Source organism: Oncorhynchus tshawytscha, linkage group LG03 (assembly GCF_018296145.1).
Source record: "Oncorhynchus tshawytscha isolate Ot180627B linkage group LG03, Otsh_v2.0, whole genome shotgun sequence".
Lineage (NCBI taxonomy): Eukaryota > Metazoa > Chordata > Actinopteri > Salmoniformes > Salmonidae > Oncorhynchus > Oncorhynchus tshawytscha.
This window is the reverse complement of record NC_056431.1, coordinates 43559171-43575994: the sequence shown is the minus strand read 5'-3', so window position 1 is coordinate 43575994 and position 16824 is coordinate 43559171. Positions and strand designations below refer to the sequence as shown.

Here is a 16824-nt window from a genome sequence, read left to right as displayed (position 1 = left end):
AGGAACAGTGGGTTAACTGCCTGTTCAGGGGCAGAACAACAGATTTGTACCTTGTCAGCTCGGGGATTTGAACTTGCAATTTGGTTACTAGTCCAACACTCTAACCACTAGGCTACCCTGCCGCCCCATTAGATCACGCACCTAGTGTCACAGTTTTAAGCCCCCTCCAACATTCTCCATCTCTGACTAGCTGACAATGGAGCTAGTAAGTGTTATTTACGATGGCAAAGGTCCTGTTTTTATTGGGAGTAAAGGCCTTCATAGGATGCCCCTAGTTTCCATGGGGGACATCTTATGTGGGAAGGGAAACGTCCAATAACTTGCCGGGACAGGCAACGCAAATTAGCAACTGAGGTTTATTGGAAGTATTCATTGTTTTTCTCAATCTATTTTGTCCTGCAGCATTTGGAGTATTTTCAGAAGTAAGAAAGACAGCTTGCTCTGTACACAGGGGGTACCTCGACTAATCCAAGCAATTACCTCTGATATCAGAACTATGTTAACTTCCTCTTTACAACATTCAGCACTTCAGGAACGAACAACTTTCTTTTATTTCAAAGGAGAAGTGTTTTGTAATTGGGGAGTGTTTGGAAAGGACAGTGAAAGTACTTACAGTTGGACCACTGAGCCCTCTCTCGCCCTTCTCACAGGCACATCGTTGGGCCAGGGGACACTTCAAAAAGGCAGGATAAGGTTTCAGAATCAACATGTAACTGTACAGTATATGACAATGCAGTGTCCCTGAACTTAATTATGTATTGGTTGAATGAGGATAGCATTTCAATTGCATCAAAATGTAATATTACCTACCCCCTTGTCAGCGAGGTCAGTCTGGGTAGAGAGAAATAAAACAGTGACAACCATTAGAGACAATCATACACCATCCGAAACATACATACAGAAATCATGTACATTTCCAACTATACTGAACAAAAATATAAACACAACATGCAATCATTTCAATGATTTTACTGAGTTACAGTTCATATAAGGAAATCAGACAATTGAAATAAATTCATTAGGCCCTAATTTATGGATTTCATATGACTGGGCAGGGGCGCAGCCATGGGTGGTTTCAGATGATCCCGCAGGTGAAGAAGCTGGATGTGGAGGTCCTGGGCTGGCGTGATTACACGTGGTCTGCGATTGTGAGGCCGGTTAGACATACTGCCAAATTTTCTAAAATGACGTTGGAGGCGGCTTATGGTAGAGAAATAAAGAATATATTATCTGGCAACAGCTCTGGTCAACATTCCTGAAGTCAGCATGCCAATTGCACGCTCCCTCAAAACTTGAGACGTCTGTGGCATTGAGTTGTGTGAAAAAGATGCACATTTGAGTGGCCTTTTATTGTCTTCAGCACAAGGTGCACCTGTGTAATGATGATGCTCTTTAATCAGCTTCTTGATATGCAAACCTGTCTGGTGGATGGATTATCTTGGCAATGGAGAAATACTCACTAACAGGGATGTAAACTAAATTTAAGAGAAGCTTATAGTGCATATGGAATATTTCTGGGATCTTTTATTTCAGCTCACGAAACATAGGACCAACACTTTACATGTTGCGTTAATATTTTTGTTCAATATAACTCTAGCATATTGTATCATATTTCTGACTCCCCTTGTCACACACCATTTAAACCTCTAATCCTCTCATCTAGACTCTGAAAAGCCTGCTGTGTGAGTACAAGTGACTGTGGGGAGTTATCTGAATGATGGTTTCGTGCCAAGCTCTGTTTTGCTATGTTGCCACTTGAAAGAAATCAGTGAGTAGACATTCCATTGTAATACACACGAGCCAAATGTAAACCACGTTATGATAAAAAAGAAGACTAAGAATATCACTGAAAGTATCACTGAAAGAACCTGTCTGCTTCCACTCATATCCATCCACAAGAGGCTCTGTTTACCCTTATTGGGACAAAAAAAAACTTGTGGCATAGCAGATTCAAAGTAAAGCCCATGGGATATGCACTCATAACATGCAGATGGTAAGGAGCCAAGACTATTGAAAAAAATGTAAGACAGCTGAACAAAAAATACAAAATCCATGGCTGTCATCGATAGCCATTTATTATTTTGCATTTGTATAACTACAAATTGTGGAATGTCAGTCATTCAGGCTTCATCAGCCTGTATCCTTCTTTAAAAAACCTTCCTGAGAGGATTTTGGTTACAATATCCAAGATGTCCCTAATTCAACTTTGATTACATCTAAATCACAACTGTATCATTGCATCATTATTACACCCAATATTGTCTGTCTGAGCCCTCCCTCCCCTTCATCCCTCCTTCTCATTTTCCACCTCTTCAGTCTAATTAACATGCTGCTCTGCCAGAGGCTGTCCCCCAAATGGCACCCTACTCCCTTTATCGTTGACTCCTTGTGACCAGGGCCCATGGGGCTCTAGTCAAAGGTAGCACACTACGTGGCTAATAGAGTGCCATTTGGGACGCACCCTGAGAGAAGCATTGACCTCAACTTAAGCAGTGACTCAAAATAGAATCCAAGTAGTGCCTTTGCTGCTGTTCGATGGCCACCCCGAGCAGGCGCTGCATCCCACATTCTCTCTTTCTCTCCCTATATCGCTTTCTCTTGTCATCTCCACTTCCTCCCTCTCCCTCTATTGCTCACTCTCTCTCATGCTCTCTCTCTGTCTCTCTCGGGAGTTGTTGGTGTGCGGGTTGTGAGAGGGTTTGCTGTCCTTTTTATGTGTGCTTATTTCTATATATGCAAGGCAGATCATACTCACAATTTCCGTGAGAACTTTCTCCACAATATCAGTATCCTGTAGATTGTGGAGGTATCGGGAAGCAGGAGAGCTGGCCAGCAGACGGAGCTGGGCCACGTTGGCTGGCTCATTGGCTGCACGGGTGATGCCCACCGTGAAGAACTTCACCCCCTGGTTCTTGGCATCGGCGGCAGCTGAGAAGATGTCTGGGTTCCTGGGGTGGGAGATGCCGTCACTGAGTAGGACGGCCACCTTGATACTGCCTGGGCTGGACTCCTCCAGGTACATCTTAGTCATGTTGGTGATCGCGTAGGTGGTGTAGGTGCCATGACCGATGTATAAAATGGGGGTGATGTGGGACTTGAAGTTGTCAGTGCCTCTCCACTGCTTAAAGGTCTGCTCGATGATGACGTGACTGCTGTACTGTAGCAGGGCCACCTTCCAGCTCAGACTGCGCCCGGTCTGCAGACGGACAGCCTGGAGCTTGTCCACCACATCCATGGCAAAGTGCTTCTCCTGCTCATGGTTCTCCTTGGCACTCTCAGAGCTGTCAAGCAGAAAGGAAAGCTCCAGACCGCAGTCCTCATCTAAAATGGCTGTGTTCATGTGCAGAGCTGTCAGACACACAATTGCGACAAGAGGCCATTCTATTGAAAAATGTCATTGTGGGTTATGAATGTGTTATGAAGTACTTACGTACAGGTAACTGACAAAATAAAGGAAACACTTGAGTAAACGAGGGATACAAAATATATTGAAAGCAGGTGCTTCCACACAGGTGTGGTTCCTGAGTTAATTAAGCAATTAACATCCCATCATGCTTAGGGTCATGTATAAAAATGCCCAGGTGCCCATTATTTTGACTACCATGACTAGAGGAAGACTTTCAGTGACTTTGAAAGAGTGGTCTCAAATGAGCATAGGGGCTTTAAAGAGTGTGTGTGTGTGTGTGTGTTTACATATATAAATACATGTAAAAAAAAATAGAAAATAAATAAATAAATAGGTCACCAGATCTCAACCCAATTCAACAGTTTTGGGAGATTCTGGAGTGTCGTCTGAGACAGCGTCTTCCACCACCATCAACAAAACATCATATTATGGAATTTATCATGGACAAATAGTGACGCACCGTTCCAATAGAGTTCCAGACACTTATAGAATTTATGCGAAGGCGCATTGAAGCTGTTCTGGCAGCTCGTGGTGGCCCAAAGCCCTACTAAGACACGTTATGTTGGTGTTTCCTTTATTTTTGCAGTTACCTGTCGGTGCACTTCAACTAAAGACTGTTCTCTATCTTGCCTCATTTTTAAATGACTTGGAAATGCAATCATTCAAAGTTATGACAGTCAAGTGAAAATGTCTATGAAGCCAAAAACCCTATCTGAAATAAACCCTTTATCTTTATATTACATCTCTCACAAGGGCAGAAACACCAAGCTAAATCATGTTCATATGTTCTAAAAAATGCCGTAGGATATCAACACCTTGGGAATATAGCAGGTACAGTATACCACAGGACATCCACTGATAAGATAGATATCTATCTACTGTCTGTACCTGTGTTAACCAAATGTAAAAACTTTAGCATTTGATTTTATGATGTATGCGCAACCTCTTGTTTAGCTGGAATCTGATTTCTATTGGATTGATGAATTATGGTCACAGAAATGCGACATTATAAGACATCTGTGATCTCACTGTTTAAGCACCGTCTGAAATGAGCAACTTTTGCAATGAGCAACTGTACTATTAAAAAGAGGATGTCTTTTCTCATACCTTGTCTATTATGTTTTTGCCCGTCAGGTGCAGTGGCTGCGGCTGCAGCTCGCAGCTGGGCCCCCCTGCCTCTGGGTCTCTTGTTCATTGTTCTCTCCTCATAGTAGTCCTGAGACCAGACACCCAACAGGCCTGCTACAAACAGGAGCCATGTCACTGTAGGGAACATCATTGTCCCTCCTGCAATAATAATGTTTGGAATTTTTATTTATTTAAAGAACAATCTACATGATGACTTCATGTTCGATGACGACGTCATGATTGGTCAACAATGTAGAGTATATGAAAAATGATATTTGTGCACAAGATTAGCGCACAACAAGTCCTCAGATTAATCTACTGCACTAGTTTTTCATCTGAAACCATGAGATTTGTTCATTTCTCCCTCCCCCATTTTTATAATTTTGAAATCACACACCCTCCCTCTATTATATATTTTTAACAGATTGTCCTTTTACTGAGCAAAACTTGTAGACTCACAATCCAAATTCCTTTTTTTGCGTGCTGCAGATCCAGGTATCCTTGTGCCCCACTAAGTGTATGTTCCAAAATGCTGGGGTTGTGCAGGTAGCGAGAGAAGAACAGCAGTGATGGAAGGTTCTAGTTAGTTCCTAGAGTGTGTAGCAGCAATAGCAACAATGATAGCCATCCTGAGGCACAGTGTGTCTGTGAGCCTCTGAGCCTCTCCCTACTCCTTCATAAAAGAGGAGGGAACACCAGATCCCGCAAGACCCCGCCAAGGCTCTGGTTCCTGCTCGGCCCTCAGGGCAAGGGCAGACTGGGGTTGGGTTTCAGCACTTAAAAGGTTGTGTAGAGATGATAAAGATGCTTCCAAGCATCTTATATATGGTTGATATGGTTGTGTAAAGTCATAATTTTTACGAGTGGTGTATATGGGTCACTAACCTGAGTAAATCTATTATTTTCATCCCTGAAATTTAACTCCATCCCTCCCATCTGTATTTGACTAAATAAGAGGAAAATGGATAAGGGAGGAAGTGTTGTTGTCTTAAAGACCAATAACTTTCCCTCTTACATACCACAGGATCCTACCGTGGTTGTCATGTGATCAGAGTTTAGTGCATTGGGCTCATCTGGTCTTCCTCATTGTGTGTGGAGAATGCTTTGTCCTGTGGTAATTGATGGGTTAATGACTCTGCCTCAATCAATCTTACATTTGTTCGCAAAAGGTTTGCAAGTCGTTTCCATACATGGAACAGCTATTCATAGTTACTTCAAATCAAATCCAATTGTATTTGTCACACACACACACACACACACACACACACACACACACACACACACACACACACACACACACACACACACACACACACGTGTTTAGCTGATGTTATTGCGGGTGTAGCGAAGTGCTTGTGTTCCTAGCTCTAACAGCGTTGTAATATCTAACAAGGAATATCTAACAATTTCACAACAATACATACAAATCTAAAGGAATAGAATTAAGAATATATTAAATATTTGGGGAGCAATGTCAGAGCGGCATAGACTAAGAGTGTAAAATAGGATTGAAAAGAATACAGTATATACAGTGGGGCAAAAAAGTATTTAGTCAGCCACCAATTGTGCAAGTTCTCCCACTTAAAAAGATGAGAGGCCTGTAATTATCATCATATGTACACTTCAACTATGACAGACAAAATGAGAAAAATACATTTTTAATTAATTTATTTGCAAATTATGGTGGAAAATAAGTATTTGGTCACCTACAAACAAGCAAGATTTCTGGCTCTCACAGACCTGTAACTTCTTCTTTAAGAGGCTCCTCTGTCTTCCACTCGTTACCTGTATTAATGGCACCTGTTTGAACTTGTTATCAGTATAAAAGACACCTGTCCACAACCTCAAACAGTCACACTCCAAACTCCACTATGGCCAAGACCAAAGAGCTGTCAAAGGACACCAGAAACAAAAATGTAGACCTGTACCAGGCTGGGAAGACTGAATCTGCAGTAGGTAAGCAGCTTGGTTTGAAGAAATCAACTGTGGGAGCAATTATTAGGAAATGGAAGACATACAAGACCACTGATAATCTCCCTCGATCTGGGCCTCCACGCAAGGTCTCACCCTGTGGGGTCAAAATGATCACAAGAACGGTGAGCAAAAATCCCAGAACCACACGGGGGACCTAGTGAATGACCTGCAGAGAGCTGGGACCAAAGTAACAAAGCCTACCATCAGTAATACACTACGCTGCCAGGGACTCATGCTTTGGGGCTGTTTTTCTGCAAAGGGATCCTGCAGTGCTAAGAACGTGAATCCCCCTGCTTAAGCCAGTACATGTCCATCAGAAGATGAAATGTGGCTGGGTCTTTCAGCATGACAATGATCCCAAACACACCGCCTTGGGCAACGAAGGAGTGGCTTCGTAAGAAGCATTTCAAGGTCCTGGAGCAACAGCCCCAAAACATCACTGCTCTAGAAGAGATCTGCATGGAGGAATGGGCCAAAATACCAGCAAACAGAAAACGTTTGACCTCTGTCTTTGCCAACAAAGGGTATATAACAAAGTATTGAGATAAATAAGTATTTGGTCAATAACAAAAGTTTTCCACCATAATTTGCAAATAAATTCATTAAAAATCCTACAATGTGATTTTCTGGATTTTTTAAATCTCATTTTGTCTGTCATAGTTGAAGTGTACCTATGATGAAAATGACAGGCCTCTCTCATCTTTTTAAGTGGGAGAACTTGCACAATTGGTGGCTGACTAATTACTTTTTGCCCCACTATACATATGAGTAATGTAACGGCTTTCTTCCGTCGAAGGAGAAGCGGACCAAAATGCAGCGTGCTGGTTACTCATGTTCTTTAATGGAAAATGAACGATACATGAAATAACTTAAATCTACAAAACAACAAACGGAACGTGAAAACCTATACAGCCTATCTTGTGACAACAAACACAGAGACATGAACAATCACCCACAAACACACAGTGAAACCCAGGCTACCTAAATATGGTTCCCAATCAGAGACAACGAGAATCACCTGACTCTGATTGAGAACCGCCTCAGGCAGCCATAGGCTATGCTAGACACCCCACAAAACCCTAAGACAAAAACGAACCACAAAAACCCATGTCACACCCTGGCCTGACCAAATAAATGAAGACATACATAATATACTACAACCAAGGCGTGACAGAACCCCCTGAGGTGCGGACTCCCGGACGCACGTCAAAACAATAGGGAGGGTCCGGGTGGGCGTCTGTCCATGGTGGCGGCTCCGGCGCGGGACGTGGACCCCACTCTATCAATGTCTTAGTTCCTCCCCCTCGCGTCCTAGGATAGTCTACCCTCGCCGCCGACCATGGCCTAGTAGTCCTCACCCAGAACCCCACTGGACTGAGGGGCAGCTCGGGACTGAGGGGCAGCTCGGGACTGAGGAGTAGCTCGGCACTGAGGGGAAGCTCGGCACTGAGGGGAAGCTTGGCACTGAGGGGAAGCTCGGCACTGACGGGAAGCTCGGCACTGAGGGGAAGCCCGGCACTGAGAGGAAGCTCGGCACTGAGAGGAAGCTCAGGCAGGTAGTTGGATCCGGCAGATCCTGGCTGACTGGCGGATCTAGAAGAGTCTGGTTGACTGGCAGATCTGGAAGAGTCTGGCTGACTGGCAGATCTGGAAGAGTCTGGCTGACTGGCAGATCTGGAAGAGTCTGGCTGACTGGCGGATCCTGGCAGACTGACGGATCTGGCTGCTCCATGTAGACTGGCAGCTCTGGCTGCTCCATGCAGACTGGCAGCCCTGGCTGCTCCATGCAGACTGACAGCACTGGCTGCTCCATGCAGACTGACAGCTCTGGCTGCTCCATGCAGACTGACATCTCTGGCTGCTCCATGCAGACTGACATCTCTGGCTGCTCCATGCAGACTGACAGCTCTGGCTGCTCCATGCAGACTGACATCTCTGGCTGCTCCATGCAGACTGACATCTCTGGCTGCTCCATGCAGACTGACAGCTCTGGCTGCTCCATGCAGACTGACAGCTCTGGCTGCTCCATGCAGACTGACAGCTCTGGCTGCTCCATGCAGACTGACAGCTCAGGCTGCTCCATGCAGACTGACAGCTCAGGCTGCTCCATGCAGACTGACGTCTCAGGCTGCTCCATGCAGGCTGGCAGCTCAGGCTGCTCCATGTAGACTGGCAGCTCAGGCTGCTCCATGTAGACTGGCAGCTCTGGCTGCTCCATGCAGGCTGGCAGCTCAGGCTGCTCCATGCAGGCTGGCAGCTCAGGCTGCTCCATGCAGGCTGGCAACTCTGGCTGTGCTGAACAGGCAGGAGACTCCAGCAGCGCTGTAGAGGAGGAAGGCTCTGGCAGCGCTGAACATGCGGGAGACTCCGGCAGCGCAGGAGAGGAGGAAGGCTCTGGCTGCGCTAAACAGGCGGGAGACTCCAGCAGCGCTGTAGAGGAGGAAGGCTCTGGCTGCGCTGAACAGGCGGGAGACTCCGGCAGCACTGGAGGCCTGGTGCGTGGTGCTGAAACTGGTGGTACTGGGCCGAGGACACACACAGGAAGCCTGGTGCGGGGAGCTGCCACCGGAGGACTGGTGTGTGAAGGTGGCACTGGATAGACCGGACCGTGCAGGCGCACTGGAGCTCTTGAGCACCGAGCCTGCCCAACCTTACCTGGCTCGATGCCCACTCTAGCCCGGCCAATACGAAGAGCTGGTGTATACCGCACCGGGCTATGCACCCGCACTGGAGACACCGTGTGCTCCACAGCATAACACGGTGCCTGCCCGGTCTTTTTAGCCCCCCGGTAAGCACAGGACGTTTGCGCAGGTCTCCTATTTGGCGTAGCCATACTCCCTGTGAGCCCCCCCCCCAATAAATTTTTGGGGCTGACTCTCGGGCTTCCATCCGCGTCGCCGTGCTGCCTCTTTATACCAGCGCTTCTCCGCCTCCAGTTCTTCTTTGGGGCGTCGATATTCACCAGGCTGTGCCCAGGGTCCTTTTCCGTCCAATATTTCCTCCCAAGTCCAGAAGTCCTGTGATCGCTGCTCCTCACGATAAACAGGGGGAGTTGGCTCAGGTCTGAACCCTGACTCTGCCACACTCTCCCTGAGCCCCCCCCCCCAAGACATTTTTGGGGCTGACTTTCGGGTTTCCTTGCCAACCGTGTTCCCTCGTATCGTCGGCTCCCCTCTCCGGCTGCCTCTGCTCTCCTAAGTGCCTCCACCTGTTCCCATGGGAGGCGATCTCTTCCAGCCAGTATCTCCTCCCAAGTGTAACAACCCTTGCCATCCAAAACGTCTTCCCATGTCCATTCCTCCTTTCGCTGCTTCTGCTGTCGCTGCCTGTCACCACGCTGCTTGGTCCTGGTGTGGTGGGTGATTCTGTAACGGCTTTCTTCCGTCGAAGGAGAAGCGGACCAAAATGCAGCGTGGTGGTTACTCATGTTCTTTAATGGAAAATGAACGATACATGAAATAACTTAAATCTACAAAACAACAAACGGAATGTGAAAACCTATACAGCCTATCTTGTGACAACAAACACAGAGACATGAACAATCACCCACAAACACACAGTGAAACCCAGGCTACCTAAATATGGTTCCCAATCAGAGACAACGAGAATCACCTGACTCTGATTGAGAACCGCCTCAGGCAGCCATAGACTATGCTAGACACCCCACAAAACCCTAAGACAAAAACGCACCACAAAAACCCCTGTCACACCCTGGCCTGACCAAATAAATGAAGACAAACATAATATACTACGACCAAGGCGTGACAAGTAATGCAAAATATGTAAACATGAGGAGTGCCAGACATACCTGTGTATTTAAAAAACTTTAAAAAACTTTGGGGTTGTATCCGTTCTTGCTGATTTTGCTGTTGGTCAGAATACTCAAGCTTCCACACTGAGATGACTTCTTCAGTTCAGTGCAGCTAAGCTTTGTGTAATGAGCCGTAGGGAACTAGGGATATGTGAACAATGGTTAATAGCAGGCAGGCTGAAGTGAACATATGGCACATATTGAGGTTGGGAGGCATGGATATACACCGAGTATTCCAAAGATTAGGAACACCCTACTAATATTGAGTTGAACCTTGGAGCAAAGATATCCCTCAATGACAGACACACAATACATTTATATCTGATATGAATTGAACTATTTCTAGTGTGTCTGTGTGTGCTTTAAGTTCTGTGTGACAATGTGAGCAAGAGTGGTAGTAACACGAAGGGCCAAACAGATCCATTTCGATCACAATTTTTTTAAACTCGGGTATCCTCACGGTGGAAAAGCAGTTGTTAACCTGATGAAGTGCTGCTTGATCTTCCGGAATCCTTTAAAGAGATTACTATCTGACTGCACTCTGCTGCTGGCTGGCCCCTGACCTTAGTACCGGTATGGTGCGAGTGGTGGCTGGTCCTGTGCAGACTGGTTGGGAATAATACAACTCTACGCCAGCTGTGCTCTGGGTGACGAGACGTTTTATTCCGGACCTGCAGGCGGCAAGTAATCAGAGGAGAACTGACACTCAAGAATGTTGCACTGAATAATGGCTTGGTTAACTCTACTCCCAAACCTTCTTTGCACTGACAAGAGAGAAAGATTGAGATGACAACCCTTTCAATGTATCTTACCGGTATATAATGTTTAAAAAAATGCACGCTTGTGAAACCTTGTTGATTCTATCCGATGCATTGTTTATCTTGAACCTTTGGCTCTCTTAGTTCAAATGCCTAAGGAACAAACCTGTGCCAACTCTGGCAAGATGTTAAAGCAGCTGACTGAGCAGTGAGTCACTTCTCTTGTTAGTAAGCATATATGAATCTGAGAGCAGGGTAATAACATCATTATGAAGGGACCAATCAGTGAGCACGGTTATGATGATGTCATTATGAAGGGACCAATCTGTGAGCAAGGTTATGATAATGTCGTTATGAAGGGACCAATCTGTGAGCAAGGTTATGATAATGTCATTATGAAGGGACCACTCAGAGAGCAGGGTTATGACGATATTAGGAAGGGACCAATTAGAGAGCAGGGTTTGGTTATGACCATGTCATTTTGAAGGGAACAATCAGAGGTCATTATGTTGATGTCGTTATCGATCAGTCACACATTTTGGTGGGGATTTTGCCATACCAAAAGGTTCCATGCATAAGTGATATTACTTCAGTAGCCGATGTCAGGAGAGCCTGGGCTACACATTCCCATTGTTGTCCAATAATGGCAGAAGTTTGGTAGCCTATACTCACTCATTTTGGGGTAGTTTGGTTGCCTATATTCACTCACTATTCCAGACCAGAGGTAGCCTGTTCTCTCTACTCTGAACTAATATTACGAGAGCATACAGTTGGGCAACACATTGCCGTTGTCCAATAATGGCAGGCGTTTGGTTGTCTCAGCCTGGCTATAGCATGTGGTGCCCAGGCCTGCTGCAACATTTACCTGGATGATGATGCCTACAGTTTGTAGTTGACCTTCAAAACCAATCAGTCCTAATTACCTACAGGTGTGAATGAGTGACTGAATGGGCAGTGTGGAGTTAAGTCATTTGTTTTGGGCTAGATAGAAATAAAATGCTGCAGTTCAAGGGCATGCCAGAGAAATGTCTGACAATGGCGGACTCAGCTGGGCCTTAACCCTGCTTATTGTATACCTGAATTCGATAGGAGAAAAAACGTAAATAGCGAGCCAGTCCAGGCTTACATCACATTTGGGGGGGATTTTGTGCACTCATATTGCTGGCTTGTAGTGGTTGGTTTAAGAATTTGCATGCTGGGGGCAGGGATGGCGTGTTGGGGCCTGGCTCCAACTCTCTGGGGACACAGGGCGGATACCGTGTCTGGTGGTCGGCTAGACAGCAGCATTTTAAATATCTGAAACAATATTCCAACTTGTGAAAATTTTTAAGCTGTAATAAAATTGACTTTGCAAATTTTTCTAAAACTCCCTCATTTGGTGATTTGTACAAGGGAAACTAATAGGCCATTCTAAGGTTGGGGTCCTTCTCATTAAACAAAAAGGTGGTGTAGTCTACTTAGAGGCCCTATAAAGTTAGGTGACTGCCATAAAACTCATGCCCAAAAGCCAGTTTTCGAATGGGCAGCTCTATTGAGGACTTTCACCATTTCAAAGTAGTTAACTGGGTGGGGCTTCCTATGGCAGTGTTTCCTACCTGTTTTCTGTCATCTGGTGCAAACTGAAACATAACAGCATGCCAGTGGAAGGCAGAACAGTAGTGGATTGCCAAACTGGTTTGACTACTATGATGTAGGCCTACCTTGGATGTGACTTCTGTTAACTTACATCATGAAGGATTAGAAAATACCCCGAATGTGGTATTTTGGTAATAGAATGACAAGGCACTAGGCCAGGGTTTCCCTAACTCAGTCCTCTGGACCCCAAGGTGTGCACATATTGTTTTTTGTCCTAGCACTACACAGATGATTCAAATAATCAACTAATCATCAAGCTTTGATCATTCAAATCAGCTGTGTAGTCAAGGCAAAAACCAAAACATGCACCCCTTGAGGTCCAGAGGACTGAGTTAATGTCACCAAGATGAAGTTCTGGTAGCTTTGAAATTGGCCACTAGTAGGAGCTTGCTCATATCGTCTTATAATTAAAAAACTCATAACCAGATGACTTGTTTGAACAGTAAACAGAACATTTATTTGAAAAAGGTTCTTAGGGAGCACACAGAGGGAAAGACATTGTCTCTACCAGCTGAATCATTCCAACCTTTCTCATCTGAAGAGGAAACAGAACATAAATTTATTAAAATCAACGCAAATGCATACAAAACAGAATAGTGTACGTTTGGCTGTATCTGAGATTTGTCAAATGTACTATGAAAACGTTAATTTGATGAATAGATCAGTGAAATGACAGTGGGCTTACAGTACCTGCCCAGTTCATCAAAATGCATGAATCAATGGCACCTTGATAGTTATTGGGCTCTCCTTTATTCCACTTGTGGTAATCAAATTTGGAGCCATCAGTCCAGAACCATTGCCTGTCCTGTGGGGGAGAATTGTAGTCTCAGCAGCAAAGAAATCCCACATTCACATTGTTATTTGGTATGCTTGCAGGAAGCAAGAACTTCTAAAATCCAATAGCCATTTCCTTTCTTCCACCACACATTGTAAACCATAAAAGCTACCCACAACTTAAATGTGCAGACTGGCACTATTGCGTGAAAAAAACATTGATACTACCTATACTTTTCACATTATAACCATCTGTATAAATCCCAAAGCATTTCAATGGGTGTAGTCTTGAATGTTAAGTTTTACACCACTTGACCAAGAAAAACCATTCAAACTTTAGTAACTTGCAGACTGGTCTGGAATGAATTTCACTTAATGCTAACATGCCGGTGTAGCAGGTAGCCTAGTGGTTAGAGCGTTGGGCCAGTAACCGAGAGGTTGCTGGATCAAATCTCCTAACTGACAAGGTAAAAACCTGTCCTTCTGTCCCTGAACAAGGCAGTTAACCCACTGTTCCCTTGTCGTCATTGTAAATAAAGAATAGCTTCTTAACCGACTTGCCAAGTTAAATTGGTTGCTTGTATACAGCTTTGATACCATTTAAACTATAACCATTTGAAAAGCTTGAGGCACATTTGGATTCACCAATGCTCTTCATATGTTGAAAGAGATAATGTTAGATTTAGGAAATTAAGTCTTACTAAGAGTCAGATGAACGCATAGATACCATTTCGGTTTTTAGCTGTCACACCCTGACCATAGTTTGCTTTGTATGTTTCTATGTTTTGTTTGGTCAGGGTGTGATCTGAGTTGGCATTCTATGTTGGATGTCTAGTTTGTCTGTTTCTGTGTTTGGGCCTGATATGGTTCTCAATCAGAGGCAGGTGTTAGTCATTGTCCCATATTTAAGTAGCCTGTTTTGTGTTGGGTTTTGTGGGTGGTTGTTTCCTGTCTTTGTGTTTGTTGCACCCGATAGGGCTGTTTTGGTTTTGCCACGTTTATTGTTTTGTATTATGTTCATGGTGAGTTTTCATATATTAAAAACATGAACTATAACCATGCTGCATTTTGGTCCGCCTCTCCTTCCCAGGATGAAATCCGTTACATTAGCATGCTAGCTGTTCCTGTAGACTTCGTCATTGAGCAAATGCTAGGTAGCAATGGCTCCAGAAACTACCTTCTTTCAAACCGTACGCAGAGAGAAGTGGTATACGAGTTCATAAAAAAATAAAAATGAAGTTACCTAAACCCCAGCCTCTGGAATAGCCTGCCAGATATTCAGTGTGTGTTCTTGGTTCAGTTTGTCTTACCTGCTGCACCACTCAGAGCAAAGGCAGCACAGCGCAGCAGAGAAATGGTTGACGTCACCAGCAAAGTCAATAGTGAGCATACGGATTGTGGGAGAGGGAATTAATAGTAAGTTCTGAAGAGCCTGTTTAGCTCGAGAATGAGAAGTTTTATACTTTTCCCCCCCAGATTTTCCTTGCAATATCTGCAGACAGCAGTAGCTATAAGGACTAGTTACGACCGCACTATTGTCGTCACACAAAAATCCAATACACGACACACCCCTAGTGCGCAGTTCACAAATAAACCCTTCTCCATGTGTCACAGGCTCGCAGTAATGACGTGAAAAAAATGCAATTGGCACCCTAGTCTTGAAATATTAGTTTAATATTAGCAATAATTATATTAATTTAGGCAAAAATCATGAATAATGAAGTTGTCTTACAAGTGTATATGGTTAAGCATAATTTTATGTACTTTCATGTACTTTACTTTTTCAAATAAAGGTGCAGCTCAGATATGAATGTCTGTGAGATTCTTTTTCAGTCATATTCCAAACCAGGAGTATCAAATTCAACCGTGTTTACCAATCCTGGTCTTGGGACATCAATGGTTACACATTGTAACTATGCAATAGACTAGAAACATGATTAACTAGTTAAAGGCCGATTTGTAATTCATATATACTTAAATATAATTTTAAAAAACAGTACACTACACTTCCTATGCATCATGTAAATACTCTAAAACCGGTTCATCTTAATATCTAATTTCCTCCATCTACATTGATCTGATAAACACGGGATAGGTGTAGTATTTCATCACGAGAGGCTTCATTTCAACCAGTAGAGAATGTGAAACTCTTTCTTGAAAGAAGTTAATTATCCAAGGGTTATAAATACATAATAAATGCATTATAAATATTATAATTGTACTATTATATTATAAATATAAATTCAATCTGTACTTCAATGCACATTTGGTGTGCATTATAAAAACGCGAAGAAAGAAGAGGTGGTGAGAGAGGTGTAAAAGACAAAGGGAAAGAGGTAAGAACAGAGGAGCAGGGAAGATAGCATATGATTAATGAATCACAGTGCTACCCTAATATTCTCTCAGTTCATCACAATTACATTATAGTGTCTCTAGTGGTGTCTCCTAAACCAGCCTTGGGCTCCAGTCAGCCCGAAGGTTATCTTAAGAGTGGGTGAGGTGGCGATGATGGGACTGGAGGTTGGCATCCTCTCTCACATCAAAACATACCTGCAGATGAGAGACAGATGGCGAGAGAGAGATAGCAGGTTTAAGCCTTGTGTTTTTGTTTTTATTCCAACACTGTCAGTCATCATAATCATCAGGAGGTGAAATGCAAAACTGACCTTGGATCACTAACTCTGGGACAACTACATCTCTATCTGTATTTCAATGGAAAGCATCTCTTTAATAATACTTCCTGTTGAGCCGACCAAGTGACCTCTCACCTCTGATCATGCTGTGCCCTCTATGTAGCCAGTTCAGATGCGGGAGGGGTTCACCGACAGAGCTGACATAACATAGAGGATTTAGGGAGAAGGGGTGGAGAGGGATGAAGTGAAGGAGAGAGACTGTTATTGAGAAAATAAGGTACTTAAAGAGACCGTTTTCAACAGGAATGTGTGTGTGTGGCCTCACCTGGTGTCCACACTAAGTGGCTGCAGAGTACTTTTTCTGAAAAACATGCACAGACACACAAGGACAAACAATAATATCGTAGTTATAGAGATACTGAAGTGTCTTACTATTCTCCATGGTTGGCCCTCTTGCCGATTCTTTGATGGTGGAAGGAGCCACAGTTATACACCTGAGCCTGCTTACTGCACAACACAATCAATCAGATTGGTACATGAGTGTGTAGGTGTGGGTTATAGGCTGACTAATTGTTCATTTTTTTCCAATATAGGTGACTTAAAATAGCCTGTTTTGTTTTGGTACAAACATCACACTCTTACCTAAACAGCACCCTCACCTGAGAAGTAGAAACCAATGGGAGAGAAACTGGTAATTGAATAACT

General features: G+C 44.1%; 1 protein-coding gene and 1 long non-coding RNA gene across 2 annotated transcripts in view; both read right to left on the bottom strand.

Annotated features, from left to right (window-relative positions):
* The window catches only part of LOC112224163 (collagen alpha-1(XXVIII) chain-like), a 37932-nt gene extending 32778 nt beyond the window's left edge, over positions 1-5154 (bottom strand). The window contains exons 1-5 of the mRNA XM_024387523.2: positions 4994-5154; positions 4514-4693; positions 2756-3348; positions 811-831; positions 614-673 (exon numbers count right to left, since the gene is read on the bottom strand). Coding sequence (XP_024243291.2) covers positions 614-673; positions 811-831; positions 2756-3348; positions 4514-4685 — 846 coding nt within the window. The 5' untranslated portion in view covers positions 4686-4693; positions 4994-5154. The remainder of the gene's footprint in view (positions 1-613; positions 674-810; positions 832-2755; positions 3349-4513; positions 4694-4993) is intronic.
* Positions 5155-13165: 8011 nt separating this feature from the next.
* Positions 13166-15035, bottom strand: LOC112245538. The gene is made up of 3 exons (XR_002952759.2): positions 14797-15035; positions 13403-13517; positions 13166-13247 (listed from the first exon to the last, which is right to left on the bottom strand). It is a non-coding gene; the product is annotated as an uncharacterized LOC112245538 (long non-coding RNA).
* Positions 15036-16824: the final 1789 nt, after the last annotated feature.